This window comes from Neopsephotus bourkii, unplaced genomic scaffold (assembly GCF_033783945.1).
Source record: "Neopsephotus bourkii isolate Nb327-2 ecotype Australia unplaced genomic scaffold, CSIRO-AGI_Nbou_v1 NB_196, whole genome shotgun sequence".
NCBI classification, from domain to species: domain Eukaryota; kingdom Metazoa; phylum Chordata; class Aves; order Psittaciformes; family Psittacidae; genus Neopsephotus; species Neopsephotus bourkii.
The window spans coordinates 17748445-17775705 of NW_026900709.1; the positions used below are offsets into that span (position 1 = coordinate 17748445).

A 27261-nucleotide genomic window follows, 5' to 3' on the forward strand; every position below is an offset into this window, starting at 1 on the left:
ACACAGTATTTTTGGAAGTAGTATTCTTGTGTGCAAGCTGCCAAATGTATACTGGGAACATCAGGAGCAAGTGTAAATGTTTTTTTAATACTACTGAGAAATAACAAAGGAAATGACCTTGTTCCTTACTGCTCCTAAACATACTTTGGCACATCCAAGGATGAAAAAGGTAAATGCTGCTTACTTTTCCCTGCCTGTGTGTCTTTTGATCCTTACTGGCAATGTATAAGGGCAGGGAGCTATTTCTGTCTGCAGTGTTTTGCAACAAATGCTGTGGTGCAAATCCCTAGATGTATCTGCAGAATTTTTGAGTTTTGGCTGATCTTTGGAAGATCTTCTTCCAAAAAAAGGCAGTGGGAGGAAAGCATAAACTTGAGAACTTCTGAACTGTCAGAAGTTCTCCATAGTATTTTTTGATTATCTGTCCTCAGATGAAACTTTTGAAAACATTTTTATCAGAAACTTAAGAAAGGGAGAGAAAAATTTTAGTCTTCTTGGCCCATACTATAGTAATCATATATAATACATATATTTTAAGGTTTGTGAAGGTACTCTGTGTATATAATGTGTGTATGTATTTGTAGTGTTTAGGAACAGTTGAATCAGAAATGTGATATTTTAATAATCCAGTGGTCTAGTTTTTCCTTTCATTTTCCTACAGCATTTCAGAATATCAACAGAAAAACCTGCCCTGTGGTGGCTGATGTTTTTGAGTGTAATCATGTACATTTTTGAGATAACGTAGAGGAGAAAGTTATCCAGATAATCTGGAATAAGGGGAGTTTTTGAAGAGCACTTGCATAAATTTGCCTGACTCTGCTGAGAAAAGAAAAACAACAATACTTTGAGAAATTTCTTTACATCATGATCCTTAAGAGTTGATGTTTTAACCTTACATTTGAAAGACTGTTACTTTTTCCATCTTGTTTCAATATGCCTAAATGCAAACACATGTGGAAAATGTTCTTTTGGCTTTTATCAAACTGACATTTAAGTGCATTTTTTTCAACCTTGCTAACATTCGTGGTAAAATATTTCAAAGCTATGAATCTTGCAATTTGCCTATGCATTTTTTTTTTCTTCTTCTTTCATATATTAACATTTGGTACTCATAATCCTAACCTGGTTGGAATTACTGGCTTTTTTCATTTGCTGTTTGTTTGGATGAGGTGATTAGGAAAATACTTTATGTGAAATTCTAGTTTGCAACAGTAAATACTTCCATGAAGAGTCACTGTTTTCTGAACTTCAGTAAATAAAGGAGAAAAATATGGTAATCTGCTGTATTCAATTGTAGCAGTCATATTCCAAACATATTTAGCTTTCTCATGTGTTATATGTCCATGGTGTTAACCTGTCTCCAATGCTTCCTTTTTAGCGTGTTTGATTCTTCCCCTCTACTCCCCTGCCCGTTCCCAAGCTCTTTAATTCTGTGCCAAGGTAATAAGGAGAAGAACTAGCTCTGCATAAAGTCAGTCATTTCCAAACAGCTGTTATAAAGTTTTCTCATGTACCTCTGTGATTGTACCTTATTTCTAAAAGGCAGTAGTTTTGCTCTTTCAGATCTAATTTTAAGTAAGAATAAGCAGTTATATCTGCATCTCAATCTTAATTGGTTATATGTCAAAGATGAGGGATGAAATAGTTCATATCTATAACTAGCTTTTCTGAGGTTTGAACTTTGAACACTGAGTTGTACAATATAGAGAAATTAGGTACACTCGTTAGAGTTAAAAATATGAATTACTTTCCTTTTTACCTGCAGTATTTGCCCCAAAGTATTCTCCCTTTTACTTACATTTAAAAATAATACTTTGTGGCTTAATTACAATCCTTAAATCTCAAGGCTAGACCTTTTCTCTAAACCTGAATTGGATTTTACTTCACATCGAATTATGAGGGCTTCAGCTTGCCTGCTAACACTGACCAGGAAGCTTGTCTTTCTGTAACATGTGCCCCATCTGCCTGGTGGTGTGGCTGCCTGCATCGTTCTGGCATTGGCCCAAGTTGTGATGAAACTGAGAATGTGACAGATGACAGCCTTGTCCAGATGTACGCATAAGTACTTCTGCCATGCCTTGCAAAACAGTCAGGATGCAGGTTTGGAATTATTTAGTTGTTTGTCTTGATTTATTCCTGGAAGGTTTCCTTAAAAAATTGAAATAATATTTGTTACTCTCTGTGTGGTTTTACTGAGCTTTTAGTATTATTAAAACAGGTTGTATAATATGATGCTCAGTCTCTCACATATTTTTTTTCCCTAATTTATGGAGTGATTTTGTAGACGTTCTGACACAGGTTACTTAATTTGGAGATTTAAGTAGATTTTTAAAAATGCAATTAAAAGGATCAAACATCTAACTGTCAGTGTATTAGTCTGGTTCTCCTCACAGCTGAACGTTTGAGCTATTGCAATGTCTTAATATGACTACTACTTTTAACTAAAAATAAGTATCTGGGAAAGGTGTCAGAATCACCATAATTATGGCTTTTAATTAAAATCTAATTAAAATTCATCCAATAGCTTGAAAACATACCAAATCGTAGCCTACCTTCCTCTCTAGAGGTATCACAAGGGCTGCCTTCCTAGCCCCAACTTAACTCCAAAAAAAAGGTTACAGAGTTACTTGCAACTTGCAACCTTTTATTGATTAAGAGAGTTCCATCTTAGTATTTTTGAAAGTTTTTATAGCACCAAACAAAAATCCACTGGAAATATTGTATTATTATTATACAAAGTAACCAGGTTTTTGTCTTAACATTCAGGCTGTCATTATCCACATGCACACACAAAGGGCAAAAATGATTTTTCTCTCCTTTCTAGCTGTTTTTGGCAGCTATTTTTTTTTTTTAACATGTAGCTCCCTGCTGATGTATGCTATTGAGTACATCTTAGGTAATAGGCAGATATATCAAAAGATATCCAGGGCAACACATCCTGCTGAAAAACAAGAGATTACTTCATGCAGATAAGTACCTTCTGACATATGCATCAGAAATGTTTTTCCCGGTGCTCTCTCTCTATAAGACATCAGTTAGATGTTAGTATTCTGTGGCCATTTTACTTTTCAAAAGGGGTTTCTTTTTAGTCTAATATAAATTGTGTCCAAAAACTTGAACAGCTTTACTTGAATTGCTTTAATTTTTCTTACTTGTAGCTCCATCGCCTTGTGTTGTCTGCCTTCAGTTGCAGGGAATGTTTTATGTGCTTATTTTTCTTGTCAGCTTGGTTTTGAAACCATGGTGAGCCAAACATTATTGTATTTGTTGCTGTGTAACAGAGAAGATAGTCACAGCTCCAAAAGCCTCAGTTTTTGTGTATAAAACGAATTACAGGAGATGGGTATTGATCCAGGAGAGGATTGCCAGTCATTAGGATGGAGAATAGCCTCAAAAAATCACAGAGCCTTGCTGAAGACTTTTTTCAGGCGTTATGGTGAAGGACATCTTGAAAGAAGGTTTAAAATAAATTTGCTAATGTTCACAGAAAATTCTAGTAACTGGACATTGGATGATATCGTGGGTTGGTGAGAGAAAAGGTATTTTTGTTGACCTTTTTGTGCCAAGAGGCTGTTGTAAATCTGAATGCAGTGAAAGAAAGATGGTATGTTCAGTGTTATAATGCTTTGCTGGTCCTTGAAAATGTAGGGAAGTGGCTTTTGCTTGAAATGACTGAGAAGAGGGATGTGGAGAGAAGTGAGCTGGTCACAGGGGTAGTTGACGCTCATGATCTTTGCAGCTGCCTGAAGGGATTAGCTATTAAGATGAGTGCATTCATTGTATAATACAGAAAATTGTGCGTTTTAAGAACAGGAAAGAATCATGTAAGGTTTACACATAATTTGGTAAGAGGACACAGAGAAGATGAATAGTGATGCTCAGGTTATGAATGGTTTGAGTGACAAAAAGGGTGGTGACATCGTCAGTACTGATACTTACTGCGAGGAAATTTTCACAACTATCTCCAGTTGGAAGTAATGGTATGGCATATGCAAGGGGAGTCTGTGCCTTTTAAAAATAAGTCTCTAACCTCCTGTAATGTAAGAGGGTGTATCCTGGTAAAAAAAAGAAAAAAAAGAAAAAAAAGATTATTCCCTTTTTTATTCTTTTATAAATTATCTTCTTCCATTAGCACCTGGTACTTTTTTTAGTAGCCATTAATTCTGTCAAAAGGGAAGCTACTGAAAAGCTTCACCTTTTGGTGTCAAATTCAGTTAGGAGTCAATCCTTCTTAAAAAAGGGGGAGGAAGGGAAAAACCGCTTCTGACAGAAGTGCTATTGCCTTTAGTATAATTGAGCAAATCATTAACATATCCTCTTTGGTCAGTGCTAGAGTTGATCAGCAGTATCACCGCTGAAAACATATGCTGCTGCAAATGTGAACTTGTTTTTGTTAAAATACACTGCGATGTGGTGAACAAATTCATGGTACCAAAAATGGGGCCCCTTGATACGGTGCTGATTGTGGGATTTATTATTCTGTTATTTAAGTTTATGGTATGTTGCTAGGTCAGGAGAAGGGTCACAGTTCTCAGATATAGCACAGCCTTAAAAAATACTCAGAAAGACCAACAATTGCAGAATGTGAAACAAAAATATTATTCAGACTTGCTCATAAGGTTTTAATTTTCTTGAATTATCTGAAGTGTGATAACAGCTTGGTCCTGAAGCACACACAGAAGCTCTGTTTAGCATTCCCAGGCCTCAGAGCAGTTTCTACAGTTGAACTTCCTTCCTTAAAATGGAGAGTTTTATAAAAGCAAATACCATGTTTCTGAGGCATACTGGAATGACAGTCTTCTCTTTGCAGGTCAGACGTACAGCAGACAGTGACGAAGTCAGTGTTCCCACGCTGCCTGTGCCATCTGCTGACATTTTGAAAAATGTCCATCTAACTGTTCATCTTCTTAAGATAAAAAGCTATTGACATTCTTAATTTTGAGGTCATTCTTGATACAACTTGCTTATCAGGCTTTTGTGGGTTATAACAACATCATTTATATCATCCTTCCAGTGTGTCATGGAGAAGGACCAGAAATAATTATTTTTCTTGCATTTGTACAAACTCATTCTATTTCATGTAACAGACCTTCATAGGTGTTGAGTTTGCTATCTTAATTAGAAGAAAAGGAGTTAGTACTTTTAATGTTAGTGCTGAAATAGTGAAAGATAGTTGCCATTGTTTGTCTTACTATTTTAAGTAATTGTGAAAAGATTTGTTCAGGTGATTTCTTAGATTACAAAGATGGCACCTTGAAGTCTTCATAATACAGATAGTATTTTAAGGCTGTTTCCAATTTGGTTCCCCAAATTCAGATACCACATATCTTATTTACTCAAACTACAAGATAAGTATCTAAATGCATACTCATATAGATTTAGAGCTGCTAATGTCAGTGCTCAGCTACAGAATACTATATTTATAAGGTTTAACATGCCATTAAATAATATGGACATAGAAACTTTAGATGGCTTTAGGTAAAGGAATTAAAATATCAATTGGTATGCTTGTAGCTGTCAAAAATACAAAAGTAACCATGTGATTTGGGCAGTACACATTCAAAGGTAAAGTGTCAATTAAATTAAAGAAAAAATATTGCCAAAATACGTAATTGGTACATGACAGCTTGTATGTCTTTGCTGGAGAAGCAATTGTGAGGAGACCTGTTGGTTTCTTTTATTTTGTTTTTCCCCACTTTCAGCTACTTGCTATCATTTGAGGTTTCAGTTGCTTGACATAGAATTGGTGGATAATTAGTAGTGTGGATAGCTGTGAAAAGCATATGTAGTAATTTAGTTCTTGGTTCTTTCTAATTGTATGCCCATCGGTAGTTTGCTAGGGTGAGTAGCTCATTATTCAGACATTTTAAATGGAAAGTACTGTAGAAGGAAAAATGTTCCTATTAGTACCAATGTATTGAAAATCAAAACCTTTTAAACAAACAAGTCATTATTTGACAAATCTGTCCCTAAAGCTATTGTTCACATACTGTAAGGAGACTGGGGTTTGTGAGGGGGAGATGAAGGGTAGGGTAGGCAGATAGAGTAAATCTTTCACTGTGTCTGAAATAAGGATGTGTCACTTTTTTTTGAAAAGATAATAAAGGTGAATACAATAAAATACATCCAACTGGGCAAGCTTCATTTGTTAAGGGTAAACAACTAAAATTAATAGACCTGAAGGGTGAACCTGTGCTATTAATTAAGGTTGACCTTGAAGTCATTTTAAACTTCAAATATGCAAACAAATTTTACAGAAAACATTTTAGCTTGCCGGCAGGGGTACTTCCTTCTGAATCTAATGCCTTCTGAGGTTGTTCATCCTGCTGTTCAATCCACTCATTTTGAAGTGTGTTTAGAACTTATAGGCATGATGTAGTATTCATGCACAGCAGTCTCCACAACTCCCTGTGTCCTGTGGCACTTGCCTGTGACTAGAGAGAAGACTGGTTCTTGAGCTGGTACTTTGATCAGATGCAAAGTATACCCTAGTCAAGGAAGACCATCTTACAGAACTCTATTTGGCTCTTAACCTTAAAGTTTTATCTGAAATATGAGGATATTTTCATTAAAAGTTTGAATATTTCTTTTAATGTTTAAACCTAATAATATACTACTGAATGTTACCAGAGTATCCTATGTTTTTGTAGTAGTATGATTTGAAGGATTTGAAAGCTCATTGGGAGACACATGGCTTTTCTATTATCAGATTTTCTCACATACTAGTAGATTTGTTCATAAAAGCTCTTCACCTGTCAAAATGTACTATTTCATATGAAACCTTAAAACATAGCACTGTTGTTTGGGTCAAGTTAATTTTGAAACAGACACCGGATCTCCTTAATCTTCTCACTTGATTTTACATTCTTTTTTTAGCTTTAATGAGGTGGAATAAGTATCTGAATGTCTTCATTTGTATAATTTTTCTTCAAGCATATATTTTATCAATCTAACAGTTAATTGCAATCAACCTTATGCTTCAGATAATTTTTTTTTTCCAGTTACTTACTCCACTTGTGACGTTAACTTAAAGGATTCAGGTTGATGTCACACTTTGCTGTGTAATTTGGACATCGAAATAGATGTTCCCAGTTTCACCATATTTAACAACTAACATATCTGAATGTATTGTTTTCAAATAACATGATGTCATTTACTTCTAATCTTAATGTTTTCTTTTGGGAAAAAATGTAACTTTTTTCTTTTCTGCATTTTTTTTTTCTTTTTTAACAGATTTGAAGAACTTGTGAAGAAGTTCAAAGTAGAATATCATGCTGGTGGTTCTACTCAGAATTCCGTTAAAGTCGCCCAGGTTTGTTCTTCCTTAAAAAAGAGTTATTGGTAATTTTAAGTGTTGAGTTTGAATCAACTTGATGCTCTGTATTGTCTGTATTTGTCATGAGCATGACTGAGTGGGTGCTTGTCATTCTGTTGCTCAGACTATGCTTGTATTTTTTGACATGATTTATTTTACAGTTATGCTCTCTATTCTTCTCACACACTTTCCATTAAGGTTACAGTTACAACTACAATATACCCAGGAATGGAAGGGAGGGTTTTAAGGAAGATTGAGCAAGGCTTTTGTCAAAGGTGTATGGTGGAAGGGGAAGTAGCAAGGATTAGGTCCCTAGCTGCAGTTAGGACTCTTCCAGTAAGGAGTAAAAAAGTCACAATGAGAATCGTTAAAAAAAGAAGTTGCTGAATCCCTGTGCTCTGAGATTTTAATAATTTACCATTATGAGTCCTTGGGTAATCAGATCTAAATTTGAGGCTGTCCCTGCTTTGAGTTGTAGGTTGCACTAGAGATCTGCTGAAGTCCCTTCTGGCCTGCACACTTCTGTGATTCTAACCACATTTACCCCATAAGAGCTTGAAAATTTGTCCATAAAATATGAAAATACAGAAAGTTTGTTGGGGCATTGGTTTGGGGTTTTTGTTTTTGTTTGGTTTTGTTGTTGTTGTTGTTGTTTGTTTGTTTGTTTTACAAGGATAATGTTTCTGGTATGGATATGGTGAATAGCAGTAATGATGAATTGAGTTTCATGTGTTCTGGCTTTTCTATGACTAAAGTGTATGCCTTTTGTCACCATTCTCTTAAGCATATACCTGAGTGTATATTTTTAGATTGTGATAGATGTACAAATCCTATAAATAAAAAATATCTAAACTGTATTTATAACCTTTTTCTTAATGATTCTGGCTTATTAGCTTCCAGATTTCCTGTATAAGTAAAACTTACTGCCAGATAGCATTAAAAGCACATTTGGAAAAAATTAAGTTACAGTTTAACAAAGGTTACTTTGCCTATAAGCAGGGAAAAAAGTAATTATAGTATTAATTGCTGTTCCTTTGTACAAAGCAGTTGCTGCTTCTTTACTAAGGTTTTAGTTTTCTGAAACCACAAATATCTTGAAAATAATTCTGATATAAACTTTTCACAACAGAGGGAAGTCTGAGTTGCTTGTGTTCTGTTGTATGTAGCATTCTAATTCTGAAATGGTTATGTAATGAGGGTTTCTTTGTTAGGTTTTTTTGTTGTTTCTTTGGTGGGGTGTTTGTTTACTGTGTGGTCAAGCCAAGTTTTTGCTTCTGATACTTTAAAAAGTCTCCCGCAGGAGAGCTCAAGTTACTACATTAGTTCTGTGTCAGTATGACTGTTGCTTGACCTCTGGGGATGCTATAGAGCTGGTGTCTCTTCCATGACAGCTGATTTAGAGGTCAACTTTTTGAAGGGAGTTCTGCAACTGTTTTGTGGTTCAGTGGCATGAAATTTTGCTTCTGTTCCTACATCTAGGTTGAGGAGGTTTGGAAGCAAATGCATGCAGTACACTCAGAATATCTAAAGTTTGAAACGTTCTAAGAGTTCCATTTCTCTTTGAAGTGACCTCTTTGGTATCAGCTAATTTATTAGCAAGCTATATCTCATACTTAACTGTCTTCTAATCTATCAGTTCAGGTGTTGTTCAATAATTATAGTATGAAGTACACAGAACCTATCTAGAGTCAATGAGAGATGAAAATTGAACCCATGAAATGTAAGGCTTTCTGTGTCAATGCTCCTTTCTTATACTGATTGAGTTTTGTCAGTGAACTTTTCCTTTACCTTGGCTTTGAGTTCATAGTCTCATTTAGCTCTAGTTGCCATCTGGAATTGTATTTGTCTCCAGAAGGGTTGTCATCTCCTAGTTTTTTGTTTCAAATAAGATTGAAACTTCAAACAGTTGTGCATGAATAACATAACATCACTAAGAGGCTTTAAAAAGAGGGATGGGAGGGTGAGAGAGAGAAAAGTGTGTTCTGGAAATCTTGAAAGAAGCTGTTATTCTGTAAGCTTTCACAGACAAAAAAAATGTGAGGATAGAAAAAAAACTTTAACTGTAAACTAGAAATTAAACTAGAAATTCTGGAAGAATTTTTGCAGGAATGTTCACTGGCATATTGGAGAGGAGTGTATAAGTAATCTTATATCTGAATAACTTACATATTTGTTGAAAGTACAGGGAGAAAGCAAAGACTGATTCAAGAAGCCTGGCTGGGGGTTGAGAAGTAAAGGACCAATAGGTTAGGTCAGAGCTCTGAGGTACCCACACTCTAAGTGAATGTGGATTATTTGTGAGAAGAAACATGGGGAAGAAATCCTAAGAATACAGCTTTTCTTATTTTCCTCAACTTGTGTTACTTGATGGGAAAAGCTTGCAGAAGTCTGCTAAAAGCTGAGAGATAAAAACTAAAAAAGTTTGTTGGAGCTGTTTAAAAGTTGATGGGAAATAATGGCATTTTAAAGAAAAGCGTCTTCAGAAGCGTGACTGTAATGGAATACAACTGTCTGAGTAGAATGGTTGGAAACGATCAAATGGCCTCTGAAGTCTGGCAGTTGTGTTTTTAAAAGTTCATTTCTGAGTGGGAAGAGTATATCATTCAGAAGTGTAGCAGGAAAATTGGAGAGCAATTAATGATCGGAATAAAAAGAATTATAAGAAGTGCTGCAAATAAGGTCATTGAAATGTTTGTTTCAAATAGTCTGGTTCTTTAAGGGTCAGAAAAGCAGCACCAAGTTGAAACAAAAATACACAAAGTCAAAATGGGTTCAGAAACTTACAATATATGTGTTTAGAAAAGGAAAATGAAACTGTCAAATGCCTGTTTGCATAGTGTATGTTGATCATCACTTGTTACACATGGTCATGTAGTTTGGATATTTCTTTTGTATCTACAAAGGTAGTGAAATGTACTCAAGAAAGACTCTGCCCCTGTCAAGGAGAAACCAGCTTCTTAGAAAAAAAAAAAAAAAAAAGGAAAAGGGAGTGAGTAGGGAAAAAAAGTCTTAGGAATACTGTATTTATCATCTGTGAGGAATTTGTGATAGTAATCACAGAAAGAGGCAATCGGAAGAAACACTGAATAATGAAGAAAGCTGGGAAGAAAATGAAGCTTAAATCATGGGGTTTGGAGCTAAAAGTTAAAGCAGCATCAACTGTAATGGAAATGAAGATTTTAGAAGTTTACAAAGAATTAAGCAGAATTGCAGTCAAGCTGTGAAAAGTGGAATTAGTGGGGTTTTTTTCTTAGCATGTTAACAGAAAGGAAAGATGTAAAGTACAGCCTTGAAGGAAGAATTTGGCAGGTAAGTTACTAAAAGGGAATCGGTATTTTTCAATATTGTCTTGCAGCAGAGCAGAAGTTAGAGTGTGTGGCGCACTGCAGGAGTGAATGATGGTTGGAGAGCTTTGTGAGAATCAAAATGATGAATGTTGACTGCCAAAAGTGAGCATTATGCGGACAGGGTATCTCAGCAGGGTCAGAAAAAGAAAAAGCTCTGGACATATTGAGGACAATAAAAAAGTGTGTGGTTTGGGGGTTTTTTGTTCTTTTTTTTTTTTTTTGTAGGAATGCTTCTAATGTACAGTGGCAAAGACATTTTTGAAAAATAAAATTCAGAAGCAGTCAAAAGATAATTAGAGGAAAAGCTCTTTAAAGGGATAGGAAGGAACAAATAAAAAACTGTGTTGCCAAGACTTGGATTAAAAATTGAAAGTATGGAAGATCATAAAAGGGTGGAAACCTGGAATGTCGCATTCTCACTTTTCAGAAGTGTATTATATAAATGTTTTATAAGTACAATATTATTTTTTTAAAACACCTGAAAATGGTGAAAGGGAGTACCAAGAGCAGTATAAAAGTAATGAGGAATAGTATTCAAGCCAGTAAGATAGGATGTTTATGTTCAGAAGATAGGATGTTTATGTTCAGGTTCTCTTGGATATTAATGTTGTTTGAGCATACAATCATCTTGGAAAGAGTAAGGAAGTCAAAGTGATTTTCACTTGACCTAGCTCATATTACAAATGAGGAGTTGGGTGAGGAGGGAAGTAGTGATTGGTATATTCCAGAAATGACAGTAACAGCATAAAAATAAATTAGATTGCATTTTATTTACTCTTTAAGAGTTTAAATTAGGGCAAATTGTGTCTTGGGTATACTAGTTCATGTTAGGAGAGGAATAGTGACAAAAGAAATGAAGAAAGCATAGACAGAAAAGTGTGTGAAGGAAAATACAAATTCCTTTGAGGAGGTAGAAGATAAGTAACCAGGAAAGAGAAAAACAGTGTGAAAATCTCACTGTTGGTCTGATTCTGCATCCCTCATTGTCCTATCCTTATTTCTTCCTTACCGTTCTGCTTTTCCTTGTCCACTCTGATCTTTCTTGGGTGTAAATTTGTTCATCTGGAAAAGAAAAGATGGATAACCGGAACAGATTTAGTACATCCAAGGCCTAAAGGAAAAAGTCTTATTGAAATAAATTTCTTTCTGTTTACTGCGTTAGTACTGAATGGAAGAATAGAGACAGACCATAAAGAATGGGGGGAGTGGAAGAGGAATAATGGTTAAGGGCTTTCCTGAGTGCAGCACAATATAAAAACCAATTGGAATCCAGATTATTAGAAATACCAAGTTTATCAGATATGAAAATGCAGGTAATAATACACTTCTAGAGATGCTATGTTACTATTAGACAGAGTTGTTGGTATTTTCTTTTTCTCTTAACCCACTGGTAGGGAGTGTTAATAACTTCTCTGGATCAAGCTTTAATTAATCAGTTATAATTCACTGAAAACTGCTTGATAGTATTTTGGAAAATGAGGACTACAGATGATGAACTGAATTGCAGTCACTTAGATTCTGGAATAGAAATGAAGGCTTAACTTTCCTGTTTTCTTTAGTGATCTTGGCATTAGAGTTATCCCTCATACAAACTTTCAGTTTTGCTTTGTGTTTTAAGTCAAAGTTATGATGCATGGTTAAAAACAAGGAGGAGAGTGGGGGTATCAAATTGAAACTGCAGTGTGCTGCTCTGACCTTTACTTGTCTCATTAAATTTTGGCTTTATATCTAATATGATATGTGACATCTTGCTTTAATCTGAGCTTTTGCAATCCCTCCAAATGATTGGATCCATTATATTAAATCTATAAAATATGCATACATGTAACTTCATGCAGTTCATAAATAATGTATTGTTTCAGAGTTCTGCCAACAAACTAAACCTCAGATTTGTGAAGACAGTATTTTACTAGTACTCGGCTTCCTCTGTAATTTTAATTAAGATTGTGCCTGTCTAACAACAGACATTGATCTGGAAGGGAAGAAAAAAAATATCTAAATATTTTAGTAGGGCTTGTGACTTTAAAGTATCTAAAACAAATAGTTTGCATGTGCAGACAGGGTAAGTATTGCTGACCAGGCCATATTTGTGTGATTTTTATCAGTGTTTATTTTGAGTTTAGAGTGCTGGGGTTAGAACTGCAAGAAGTAGTCTTTGAAGTTTTTATCTTTGCAACTCAAGCGCTGAATTTCAAGTCTAACTTGATAGAATTTTATATCTTGGATTTTAAACAAAACAACCTTGGCAACAAACAGCACATTTTCGTTCTTGTTTTTTTGGAAGTGCATATAAAGAACGACACATTCTTTATCCTTAGAATGGATACTCTTGGTTTATTCTTTATTTCTTAATAGCATTCTAACAATTCTGATACCACCGTGGATCTAAGTTAGAGTGCTGTATTCTATTGTTTATTCATCCTCAGAAGAATTCTGAAATTGTGTTATACAAGTTTTATTGCTAGTGATGCCATATGAACTTGGGAGAATGTAGCTTGACACGTTTCAAGTTGAATTTGTAGGACTGGCAGATGGGGGGAAACAGAAGTTACAATTCTCAGGAAGCTTTCATACAGGTACTCTTGGGACTTCACAGTAATGTTTTTATAACACACACCTCAGGAAACTGTAATGACTCCCTGTTTTTTTCTGCGCTACCTCTTACTGTCTAATGTTAAACTTTTGGTTTTTTGTGGTTTTGCAACTTGTTTGCAAATTCTATGTATTGTTGTTAGCTATTTCAAAGCAGCTTGGTTTTAAACTAGAGTATTTACCTATTTACTCTTAATAATGTGTTGATGGGAGTGACTTTTAAATGAGGGATAACACTAAGAATATAGGATACAAAAATATCTTAAGCACTTGAATTCCTACTGTCTTCTGTACGTCAGGGAGGTATGACACTTCTGGTGCCTGCCTGTATTTCAAGGGCATGTAACTTCATCCCAATTTTTATTCTTCAGTGATGATTAACTTGATCTGTTAATTTAAAGTGATTGTGCTTTTTAGAATTCTAGTAAACTGACAAGTTTGAGAATTTAATTTTGCAAAATGAACAGATTCATTTGTTTATAAGATTCATGCTTGTTTATAAAAAATTATATGTGCTGAAGGCTTAGATGTGTTTCAGATTTTTACTATTTGTTATGTGAGTAATTAGCCAAACCTTGGATTTATATTCAACATATGTGCCTACTGGGTCGTGTCATGCTTAATCCAAAAACAGTCTGTAAAATTAAAAATTTAGCTATGAAAAATACTTACAGGCAGAACTGCATTTATTAAAGAATAGAAGCTGTAATCTTGTAAACATAGAACTAGTTCTGTTGCAGCTGGTTCCATGCTTTTAAAATTAAGTTTGCGTGTATTTGCAAAGTAGCACCTTTGGCTAAACATTACTTTTTGCGTGTAATCTACAAGGTGCATCACACATTAGCTTTTCAGTTTACAGTCATATAGTGATTTCCTCTTCACTTTCCTATCATTCTATATAAATGGGTGTCTAAGTAATGAATTTATTCTTTTCCTCACTTGCGAATATTTTTTGATTACTTCCATACAATTGATTAGACTGAGGCATAGCAGGAAGAAAGTTTTGGCTCATGAGCAGGCCTCAAACTGTATTGAACAAGAATAACTGGGAGAGGGGTAATGGAAAAGTTATCAACAAGGTTACCCCAAGCATACTCAGTTTTTTGATGTTGATGCAACTTTGTGAAACCCATCATTGTCTTATGGAATCCATCATGTCATCTACTAGAAATGTTCTCTGTTCTGCTTATTCTTTGCTTAAGTTTACTTATACTACAAATAGCTTTCTCCAAAAGATGTTTCTGGAATACTGCTACCAGAAAGTGCAAGCAAGTCCCCTAAACAACGTTTTCCTCTTAGTTAGTGAAGCAGAGAACATTTAGCTCTATATATGTCTGTTGACCTAAAGAAATCAGATGATTTTTTTTTTTTTTTCCAAGAGAGATAGGTTTTGTGTTTTCTGAACCATTTGGGTCAGAATGTTAAATTCCTCAGAGTTATTTTTGGCCTTATGCTTGATATTCCTTAAACAACTTCATTACATCCCCCTACTCAGATGGGCTTGGTGGCCCCAGCTAACATGTGTTTCCAATATTTTCAATAGTTCAATCAGCTTTCAAGAAAAAGTATGAAAAAGCTCTCCAAACCGTTTTCTTTTGGGTATGGTTTAATAAACTTAGGAGTATAGCCTCACCTTCTCTGCCAGAAAATAGTCCTGATGCATGCATTTCCTTCTATACCAGCTCCCATGTGCTGCTGCCATGCCACACTGGTGTGGTCTTCTATCAATTACAGTGGTGGCAGCCTGTGCTGCAAGTGCACATACCTGCATCTCAAATCTATTTTATGTAAATGAAGTTAAAACAGAGGAAGAGTTAGGACTTACAGCTAAATCTTGCTTATTTATACCTTTCTAAAGTTTATATGCTACTAGCCGGTACACTGAATCTCTTGAACATCTACTACCAGCACTGTGGCCAGTCCTCACGAGTAAGGCGTCTACTTGGCAAATGAATAACAAAACATGCCTCGGTGCTGACAAAAATAGTCATTAAGGTTTCTCTCTCTGGAAATACGACAATAGCTATTCCCACTACTGCAAAGATGATGTCCCACTGATACGGTCACAGTGGACATTGTCGCATGCCAGTTACATCAATTTCCTAAGTTATGTATTCTCTTAAGCACACTTCTGTCATTCATGTGTGTTTCCAAATTAGCCTGTGTCAAACACCACGATGCGTCCACACTTCTGACAGAACAGCCAGCCGTTCTTCTTCAGAATTGTGACATGCAGCTTGGGAAGCTGATATAATGTCCAAGATGATTGGTACGGATGTCAGAGGAATTCTGTAATATTTGAGAGCTGCCTAGATTTTTTGTTTCAAAGCATTGAAGAAGATTGGTAGACCTTTTACTTAGCTGTACCTAAGATCAGTTTCAAAGCCTTATTCAGAGCTACCTGGAACAGTTCAAAAAGGAAACAAAACCACTTTATCATTATGGCAAACTGCAGAATTCTAAGCTAATTCCCCCCGGGTTACAAAACCGGATACTTCTCCAGCTTTTCTGTGCTTGTGAAGGAAGCCCATACATTGTTTCTATGGTTATAGGTCAGATGTTGAAATTAAATGATGCAGCAGTGTGCTGGAGGATGTAACTTTTCAAGGTGACTGATAGTGAGGCTTTTTTCTGCACACTGGTTGCGTACCGGGAGTAACTGTGTACAACTCTCTGTCTATATTCATAGGCCAGGGAATATAGTTTCAGCAAGTACTGGGATGGTCAGAAAATGAAAATCCAAAGAGCCTGTGGCATTTGTATTTTTATTTTTTTTTCTTTCAGATTCTGCAATGCCAGGTCCCTAAATTTGTCCTCTTGAAAATGAGGCAGTTTCAGTTACACCATCATCATTCTACAACAGACTTTGTTATGAGACAGATGGTAACTGTTAAGCATTGGAAGACAAATGTCCTTATGTGCATCACTTTGGCATGGAATTGAGTGGCTGGCTGCTGTCACATGGACTTGCCTGTTAGATGCACCAGAACCATATCCTCTTTTTTCTCCAGGTCTTGTCCCTGGCCAGAAACTTCAATAGGATTGTGTGAAGAATGTCTTTGAAATATGTCACATCTGAGATGAAAAGCAGTAAAAGAGTTAGGCAATCACATTCCCCCTACATCCATTCAGAAAGAACCTTGAAATTCTCTCCTTCTCAGTGTGTTTGAGTGAGCTTCAGGGTACATATGCAGCCTCTGTTCATCCATCCGAAATTGTAATTTATTTAAATGATTAAAAACTGTTTCCATATTCCATAGTAATCAAACATCAGTCACCCACATGGAATCAGAAGGCACTATATAAATGGTAGCAGTTGGCTCTTCCTGGGAGTGCAGTTCAGCTGCCTACAGCTTGACTCAGCTTCTATGCCTGTTTAGCTGTGTTAGTACCATGTTTTGGAACTGTAAAAAGTTGCCAGTGTTTTCAAAAGCAATGAAGGAATTTGGGCTCTTTCCCTAAGATAATGTCCAGCTGAGTGAGTGGACTCAAACTTTGTTGTTTTTTGTTTTCATTTTCTCCTGAGCCAGTGTCATCTCAGCTTATAAACCATGCTATAGATGAGAGAGTTTAATTAGCACATTCCCTAATTTATGCTTATCCTGAAAATCTGTCTTTAGGTTAAAAAAAAAAAAAAAAAAATTGGTTCAGGCTGGGATCTGTTTGAAAAAACAAACATCTGGAAGTATAATTGAGCCACATTTAGGGGACCCGGTTCCAAGGGTGCCATGTAGTGAAACCTCTAACCTTTTGTATGCAGAGAGACAGCAGGACTTTCTCAAAAGCTTTCACTCCATGAGGCTGTCCATACAGTGGACAGCTGATGGCACTTTAATAGTTGACTGACATTTACTTGACTTGTTCCCATTAGTTGACACTGGAAGGAGAATGACTGCTTGATTTGGCAATCTCAGAAGAGAGGGTAAATCCCTATGCTTCACTGATAATAATTTGGCATGCCACTCAAGTCCTGGGAGCTTGGGAGCTGTTTTATCCTTAGCAGCTCAGTAAGTTACATAACTACATCTTTAGCAATTAATTAATGTTAAGTGATGTGATACAGTGGGGAGTTAATTGCCCTGGAAATCTGAAATGCCAAGTAACAGGGGTTTCTTGCACATCCCTAGAATACTTCCTATTTAAAGAGTACAATTTGTTCTTTTTTTCTCCTGAACAAGGACATTGAAAATCTTGCTGGATGCTAAGAACTCTGTGCAGGTTTTATAATATGCTATTCCTGAGACCTAGTGCTTTCTTCAGAAAGTTTAAATATATTAGTATAACTTCCTTACACATTTATATAATGTATTCACAGGTTTGTTGCCTAAAACCATTCTGTTCCCTCCTTTAATAACCTCTGCTCAGTCCAGCTGCATGTGTGTCTGATTTTGTGCTCTCAAGTTCTGAATTTGACTTTGCTGTTGTATTGCCATATAGTGAATTATTACACCTTTCATTATGTGTATGATGGAGATAATAGGGATTTATCAGAATAGAAATTTAATATAGGAATTTACCTACTCTTACTGAGAATGCAAAGAGATAAAGACTGGTCCTTTTGTTTGGGTCATCAGGAGGTATGCAGTGCTTTTTTAAAATTAGTTTTTAAGACCCTGAACATGATTTTAAAGAAATACATAGGATTGATTGTCTTAACAATTATATCAACAGACTGTGTTTCACTGGCCTTTGCAATGACTAGCATCATGTACTGTTCTGTTCAATATTTACTCCATATTGCTGGGGTTCTGTTCAAAATGGTCACAAGACCTTAAAGGAAAAATATCTCTTGCATAGTCTGAATTTGTGGAAGCACAAACACATGTAGCAGATCCACTTAGTTTCTTGTTATGTTGTACCTAGTAAAGCACTGAAAGCTGATGGTTTTGTATTCATTTCAGATGCTGTGCTTGTGTTCTACTTCTAGCTCTGTTTTTCGCTTATGAGTGAAGGAAAGGTCCCTTATGCAAAACAGCTAGATTCTGCATACTTTACCAAGCTATTCACAGCACCTATCTTAGACTTCTCCCATCCTCACAGATGCCACAGTATAGGGACTAACTGAACAAAGCTTCAAGTATTTTTGCATTACTTTTTCCCAAATCACTGTAGATTTCCCTTAGGAAACAAAGTGAGTCAAGTAAACTTGTTTGCTTCTACACACAGTTTTATATTTTCCATTTTTCTAATGAAAAGACCCCTCCGATTTACTAAAGCATCTTTAGGAGTAGATGTGAATATTTTAGGATTAAAAAATATTTACTAGTAAAAGATATACTTTATATCACATACTAGTTTGTGTAAACAGAGTTAAATTTAGATATCCCTGTAAGGTGAAATGACTGCACTCAATTATGCTGAATTTCTTCGTGATGTTACAGTCTGTCAAGTAAATGAATTCAAGAAAATTATTTACTCTTGTTCTGTCAGCGGTAGCATTAATGCATTGAGATGTATTTGTAAACCCTAAGAACACAAGTCTTTCTTTCACTGTCATTATAGTGGTACAAATATGCTGTAGGATAAATTAAGCTGGTTAGTTTGCCTTTTAAAAATAGAACCTGAAACCACAATGATCTCATATTCTCAGTAATTAAAATAAAGGATTTTCTTTATAAGACAACTTTCCAGAGCTTGCTTGGACTTTAAGATGAGACGAGATTTTCTGCCTTTTCATGCATCTTCTGTGGAAGAAATTCTGCATGGCTGTAATGCCAGATGAATCCCATAGTCTACACTAGATGATTTTCAAACAAAGAAGGAAACTTGTTGAAATAAGTAGAGTATTGTTATTAGTCATTGTTAAAGTTTTGAAAAAAACTTTGTGTACAAGTTGAGACTACAGTGGGTGTGATTGATCAAAAAAAAGCTAATTTTTGTGTGGCCTCAGCAGTTCTCACCTGTGATCTCAAGGTGCTTCAGCTTATTCTGTAATAGCTGCTGAATTGCTGCAATCTGCGGACCAAAATACTAGGAGAAAATAGGTGCTGGCTTAATTTGCTGGGCTGTCAGCTGCAGTAGCTCAGTAAATATGTCATGAACAACTGAATTGTTCCTGCAGTGGGGGTAAGGGTTCCTAGGAAAGGGAACACTAGTCTGATGGTTAAGCAACACTAAGGTCTCCTGTGGAAATCTGGTCCTGCTCATCAGCCTGAACCCTGGACTTAGATGAATGTCCAGGAAATCAGCTCTTCCTCTGGAGGATGCACATTACAGAAATCTGTCTTGATCACTCAGTAGTGTCTAACTATGTAAGGGTCCCTGCCCCATTGAGAGAGGGATTTTGATCTCAGATTATTGCATTTTCAGTTTATAAATGCAAGGTAGTCCAAAGTGCAGCATCATTCTAATTACAATAACTGAAGAATCTGGATCCCCAAACTGATCTTACTAATGGTTGTCATGTGTGAAATGCAGATATCTTGATAATATGATGGTGTGTATTACTTTTTAAAATGGCACTGAAAAATTGCTAAATACTGCCGGTTATAAATATCCTCCCTCTGTTTTTTATAAATGAGATTAAATGGTACCTGATCAACCAAATCTGGAAGTTTAGGGATTGCCTTTTTAAGTTCCTGAGAAGTCTTTTCAAATGCTGTTTAAAAAAGCGATTGAATTCAAATATGTGAAATGCAAAGAAGTTAGCACTGCAGGAATACAGTTAGATTGCAGTTATGCCGTAACACTTCACTGAGTTATTACATCATTGGTGAGGTTTTTTTTAAGCAGACATGTGCTTTACAATACATTAATTCCTACACCCCCTCCTCCTCATCCCCACCCCCCGCCCCAGTTGCTTTGGTATTTTATTGCATTTTCTCTTGTTCAGTGTTAGTTGCCTACAGGAAACAGGTCTTTGATGTTTTTGGAGTCATGCAACTGAAAGCTTGCATCTCAAAAATGTCAGAAATGACAACTTTACATTTTGTTCCCTTTTCAGAAGGAACTAGAAGAGCAAAAGGAAGTGGGACTCATTCTTTTTAGTGAGTTGTAATATACAAAAACAAGGAAAAACACATCTACCAAAGACAAAGGAATTATTCTCAGATAATTAGTCTCAAGTATTTGTTTGAATGTTTGCATATTTAGTTAAATTGCTTCTTCAGAAGCATTTTAAATTAAAAACTTCTTAAATTTTATATTGAGTTAATCCGTGACACACTAAACTGGGCAATTTATCAGGTTTTATCACTATTTTTATAGTAATTTATCACTATTGAACAGGATATATTTTGCTTTTCAAATGATTTCCAATAGTCCCATAAGAAACTGTGTGCCTTGTTTTTGCACTAAGCATGCTTTAGGATGCAGAGCATGATGTAGCATGAGCCAGGACTGGTAGGTCACAAAATGAGGGCATGGACTGAAAAATTTCTGCTACCCTGTTTCTGGTCTGGCTGGGTAATGGCTTTAGGTATGACAAACACAATTTATATTTTTTTCAGCAACATTAACATGATTTTAAAAAACTGTAGCAATGACAGTTTTTAAATTTACATACATAATGTAAATTTGAGCTTTGTGCTGGGAATGCTGCTGTGAAGTAGACCAAGTGTGATTTTCTGTGACAATCTAACTGTGCTAGAATTTTAGACTAGATGACTCAAAGCTGCCCTGCTAAAAATAAAGCAGGTTTCTCTTTTAAAATCTAAGCTGTACACATACAGAATATGGAAAAAAAAAAAAAGAGGCAAGCTTATGTGTATGACGGGTTTTTGATGGGATGTTGTTTAACTGTGACATACAGCTCAAAGGTTTAAAGATACTGAGAACTAAGATACTTTAAAGAAAAGGTAACTGTGAACTGGTCTTATGAAGCTACCTGTCCAAGAGACCCCTATGTCAATAGCTCTTATATTTTGTATAAATAAAAGAAGCTGAATGCAGCAAATGGTGAAGCTGCAGAGGCTTCACATCCAGGTTTCCTGTCGTTAAATACTGTGGGGAAGTTTTAAAATCAATTTAAAGGTTAATAATTAAATTCCAAAGCACCTTCACTTACCAAATGGAGAGTGCCATGGCATGCGGTATTAAGAATATTGAGGTATAGTAGTTGAGTTTGTTCCAAGTCAAACAAGCAAAAACATGTATCAGCTCATTATTTTTAAATTGCAGCATGATGGAGTGAGATGGTGTTTTGGGTTTTTGGTTTTTCTTTTAGATCATCTGGTTTTTCTCATTCATTCTTTGAAACATATTGATGAAGTATTTTCGTAGTCCTATTAAGGTGAGTTTTAATTATTTCATCTTTTCCAGAAGGTGTAGAAGGAGGGGGAGAATTTGAGCATCATCTGGTCTCTGTTCTTAACAGATTTTTCTCATTCTGCTAGCATCATGACAAGTGTCTAGTCTTGAGGATGCTTTCAGACAGCTGAAAGCAGGGTTTTGTCTACTAAAAAATAAATCTCCTATTCAACCATAGACACAAGAACTTTGTTTCTAACTCATGCTCTCAACTGCTGTCTGACCACTGAAGTTGAACTTGTCTTTTATGATGTGTTCTACTTAACAAGAAATTATCTCTTCCACTCTTCACAGTCTCTTCCTTGCCTTTTTTTGGCAAAAGATGCCAAAATGTTCCCAGTTCTAAACCTACAACTTAAAATTATATGGGTGGGCCCTTTTTCCAGTTTATTGTCAGGAAAATAGAAATACCCCTCCTCTTCTAGCAGAGGGACCCAGAACAGAGTAGCAGGATGTCATACGCTTCTAGTATGATATTTTGACAGACTGCTTAGGGAAGAGCTGATAGCTCTTTGAATAGTACGGTATTTTGTTAATACGGAATTTGTCAGGTGCTGCTTGATCTGCTGAGTATCATGATCCACTGTCATTATGGAAAGAGTACCTTATAATTAATTGCTAAATTGTTTTAATGTAATAATATTGTTATTATTTGGAGCATGTTTGGGAGTATTGTAGTAGGACGTAGGATCCAGCCTGTCCTGTAAGATCATACTTGAATTGATGTCTTTCTTATGGAGACTGCAGTGCTATTTTTTTTATAACATACAATTACAAAGTATAATTTATATATAAAGGAAAAATAAAAGGAAAACTACTTGATGCCTCTGTACCTTACTCTTTTTATGGTAGCTTTTTCACTTACAAGGAATTTGGTTTAGAAACAGATTGAAGGATAATTCCAAAAAATGCCCATCTTCTGCCCTTGTGGATCTTTTTCACTTCCATTAGGTTGACTTTGGATGCAGGTAAGCATTTGTTTTCTTAGAGCTAATATTAGGGGTATAATCAGAGGCGTAATCAAAAAGGAGATGGAGACAGCCTTTCCACAGTTATGTTCATTATTTATTTGGCTCACAGCTCAGGGATCCAAATGTTGTTGCTAGTGTCAATAGCAGTGATACCAAACTAAGTTTGGTAACTATGTATTATGGGAATTAACAATTCTGTTGCATGAGCTGTCCTGTCTTTAAGACCTCTGTTTTCTTCTCCAGGGTAGTTAGAATTCACATGAAACCCCAGGGGGTTATCAAATGTTGCCACTATGCAGCCATGAAATAATTGTAAGCTTCCTTTAAGTCGGTGCAGAGAGCATCAGCTAAAAGCTTCTGAGAAACCTGAGCATAAATGAAAGCAATGCATTGGGACTGAACTTAGGGTAGAAGTGATACCAATGGAAAGATGAAACCTTTGATAAAAGTTAGCACTTAAAATATTGCACTTTGTTAAAAATGATGTGCAGCCTATGATCTTCTTCAGTCTGGGTGAGTGCTTTTAAGTTACTTTTTATTGACTACAAGTCTGTGTTGTTATTCTGACAGATACAGATCTTACCTTTGAGACTTGCATGCTTGTTCACTCTAACAGTTGTGTACCTGGAAAATACCTAAGGCTTAAAATATCGCTATCTGATCCAGAGCAGTGCAATTTACGGTTGAGCTGAAAGCTTTCTTTCTAAACTGCGGTTGCTCTCCATTACATACTGAAATTGGCTCCAGAGCATGGTACTAAATATAAAGTTGACTGGACTACCCAGGGGACTGTGTCACCTTTAGCAGCAAAGATCTCTTTCATAATGGCTGTCCTCTTCAGAAACAGGGGAGCTATTAAAATAACAGCTGCAAAATCTGGAAAGAAAATAAATTTGGAGAAAAACTTGGCGGTAAAATTCATACTTCTTAATTACTTTCTTCTCTACCCTAGCAGAGTCAAGTCAATATAAAGCAGTGTGTTTCATGAGCGTTTTATTTAATTTCTGAATGTGGGCTGATGATCAGCCCACAGAATTTTTCATCCAGTGAAATTAGTGACCTCAGATCTTACTGCTTTCTGAATCACCTGTAAGCTTTCAGTGGTGACAGTCAATCCAGGTAACTATTCAATAACTATTTAGTATAATGGCCATTTCATTTCTTACTTTCTATGGAATAAAGTAACTACAGATTTAAGCATAAATTAAGATAAACATGACAAAGAGGTCAGGGAAGACTGTGAAATACAACTGAAGGGAAAATAAAGATTTTATTTTTTTATTTTATTTTATTTTATTTGTTTTAGAAATACTCAGCTCTATAGTTGGGTAGAAGATAGTTTCTCCTGGGGAAGTGGAGCGTCTTGGGTAGAATGTTGTCAGGCGGCTGTATTTTAGCTACTTTCTTTTTGACCTTTTTTAGTCTCATTCTATACCTGTCTCTCAGTAAATCAAGTTGCATGTGCAACACCATCAACTGACTATTTCTGATACTAGGACATAATTATTTAATCATAGTAGCAATTTAACGTGCATGCACTCAGAGGTTAAGGGGTTTTAGGTAGTGGAACAAAACTGCTGCATGTATTTATTCAAATATGTAATCTTCACTTACTGTTGTTATTTCTTAAACAGGGATTACAATAAAACATCCTGAGAACATACGTAACATTTTCACTATGAACCTACTTGTTCTCCTCAGTCTAGTCCTATGGTGTTGTCTAGGTGTTGTAACACGGTGATCTAGGTGTTCACAGCCATGATTGATCTTGTACATGGCATGTGATGCATTACCTAGGTACCATGCAATTCAGGTGAGGCTTCCAGCTAGGATACCTATGATTTTGTTGATAAACTCAGGCCTTTAATGCTTGTTCCAAGGTATTTTGGTTAGGTTTTTTAGATCATATTTTCTTTGTGTGATTAAGTGGAAAACTCAGTCTTCTGTATGACAAAATCGTTTAAGTGTCTGTTAAACCTCTAATTTAAAAGCAGTGGTATTTTGGAGATTACATGAGTAAGCTGGATTTGAGGCAATGCTTTTGAATTGCATCAAGTCAGCGTCTGCAGAAACTCTTTAAATTTCCACTGGGACCAATATACTAAAAGAGGAAAATGATTTTTTAGGATGCAAAGAATTTTATTATGTCAATACTTTTGAGTGGTTTTATGTATCTGAATAAATATAAAACAATTGGTTCACAGTTACGTATGGTGAGACTAATTTGTTGTGCACCTGCTATCAAGTTTTCCCTTATTCCTGTGAATTTCAGGAAGTATCACATCATTCTTCTCACAACATTGTTTTGAGATTGTACTTCAGATAAAAATCCAGAAACTATAAAACCCCATGCCAAAATATGAGCCACCTTGATCAGATACTGATTTAATTTCATTATTCCAGTCTTTCATGAAGGAAGTAATGAGTCCTAGTCAACAGATACTCTACTTCCGCTGGTGATACAACTTAATGCGGCGAAAGTTAGGGCAAGTTTCTTCAGCCTGGGGGCTTTAGGGTTTGGTTTTTTTTCTTAAAAGTTGAACCAGCATGGTGATGAAGCTGAAATGCAGGATACAGGAGTATTTAAATACCTCATTCTGAAAATGAACTGGAACATAAAGTTTTAAATATCATAGAAACATAGAATGGTTGGGGTTGGAAAATGCCTTAAGATCGTTTAGTTCCAAGCCCCTGCCATTGGCAGGGATGCCTCACACTAAACCATGTCACCCAAGGCTCTGTCCAACCTGGCCTTGAACACCGCCAGGGATGGAGCATTCACAACTTCCCTGAGCAACCAATTCCAGTGCCTCACCACCCTCACAGTAAAGAACTTCCTCCTCTATATCCAATCTAAACTTCCCCTGTTTAAGTTTGAAGCTGTTACCCCTTGTCCTATCACTACAGTCCCTAATGAAGAGTCCCTCTCCAGCATCCTTATAGGCCCCCTTCAAATACCAGAAGCTGTTCTGAGGTCTCTGCACAGGAGTGAAATTTGAACTTAGGTTTAATCCATAAGCCCCTTTTAGGCATTTTTATGTATCTTTTTATGCATTTCAGTCTTGTTCTTTTAGGCATTGTGAGAATGGAACTTTTGGGAACCAGGAACTGACAAATACAGAGTTTGATTCTTCAGAGAATTGTTTTCCTATTACTACTCCCTCTGTATTTCTCACGGGTTTTTATTAGTATAAAACATAGTACTTCCCCAGGTGGTGTAATAATCATCAGTGTATTCAGACTTTGAAGTACCCAGTGTTGCTGTTGACTAGAGGAAGGCTGGTATCTCTATGGATTTGAGGAAGAAAATACTGAGAATCTTTTACTTCTCCGCTCTCATAAGATGCAGTTTCACTGGTGTTTTGTGACTCTTGACACTCTCAACTCTGCCTTTGTCAGCAAATGCACTTTCCTTCTTATGAAACACTAAAAAATGTTAAGAGCCAACTTTTTCAAGACCCTTTACCAACTGAGCCAAATTTAGCAGATTAAGAAAGAAATTGGTACGATTATAACAACAGTCAAACCCAGGAATCCTGAAGTAGTCAAAGCATTCACTGGGATACAGAAAGCCTGTACTCGGAATGTGCTTTGCCATTTGTCAACTCTGGTTAGGTGAGTTTTCTGCAGGAAAACTCTTAGGTATGCTCAGGTCGGTATCTCTGACGAGGAAATGGATTTTCGTCATGAGCAATCTTCCCTGACAAAAATCTTGTCAAATAAAAATACTTTCCTACATTATGCCTTGGTTTCAGGGAGACAGTACTTCTAAAATGAGAAATCTTAAATGGAATTAAATGAAATTGACAGGCTACTGCATTCATGATCCACTTTCTTCTTTAATTTAAAACCAAGTGAGAAGAGAGGGTTCCTTAACAATTCGAAGCAACAGGCAATGGATATTGGCATTCTGTGGAATATAAGTTAACTTCCGAAGGTAAGTGAGTGCCAAAACTGTGGATTGCAAGACTGAGGTGCCAAGTGAAGTATGATATAGTACCGGAAGTGGAAGCATGCCTGTCTAGTAATGTAATTTAATATAAATCTAGCAGAGAGACTGGAAACAAGGGGATACCAATATTTCACGTCCATTAACTATTACTGTCTGTGAGTAAGAAAAGAAAACTTTGCAATATTTTATTCTTTTCCATACCTTAACAACATCTTTACTGAAATGAATAAAGGTCTGAAATGTTCCGTGATTATCTTTAGATATTTGTTACTTACATCAGATTAGTTTACTTAATTCAGATTATTTCAAACTTATTTTGCAAATCTCTAAACTAAATTGTAGTAGACTTGCTAGAATTAGTGAAAGTTGTGTTACAGTCTGTTTTGCATTTTTTATATCAAAAGAAATTACAGAAGCATCCGAATATGTGCTGTTAACTGGTTTTGAAATGATATGCACTGTTTAGAATATTTAAATAACTAATGAATCCATTTGTAATAATTCTTTCATATTTTGAAAGAGCATGCAAAATGAAGCCTGATAAAAGGGATAGGCTTTTGTACTGTAATCTTATATTTCATCATGCTTTTAGGAACTTGCATGCTACAAAAAGGATGTTTTAAATTAAAAGTAGCATTTGTGGTTGCTTGAAAGTCCTCAGAAAAAAAACGTACTTGGATGTGAACAGAAATTGGACCCATTTTGTGCATACAAGTAAAAAGAGTAATACCTAAACACGCTATAGGGGATTATTAAAATTATATAGTTGTTTTCTAGCTGAAACTTGAAATTATCTGCTAGCTTTCTCACTACAATATAAGTGCAATGTGTACCATT

At 35.8% G+C, this 27261-nt stretch overlaps 1 protein-coding gene across 6 annotated transcripts in view; it reads left to right on the forward strand.

Annotated features, from left to right (window-relative positions):
• Window positions 1-27261, forward strand: part of ADK (adenosine kinase) — a 296049-nt gene that overhangs the window by 76687 nt on the left and 192101 nt on the right. For all 6 annotated transcript variants that reach the window (XM_061344234.1, XM_061344239.1, XM_061344238.1 and 3 more), the window contains one exon: window positions 7234-7312. In XM_061344234.1, the coding sequence (XP_061200218.1) occupies window positions 7234-7312 (79 nt within the window). The remainder of the gene's footprint in view (window positions 1-7233; window positions 7313-27261) is intronic.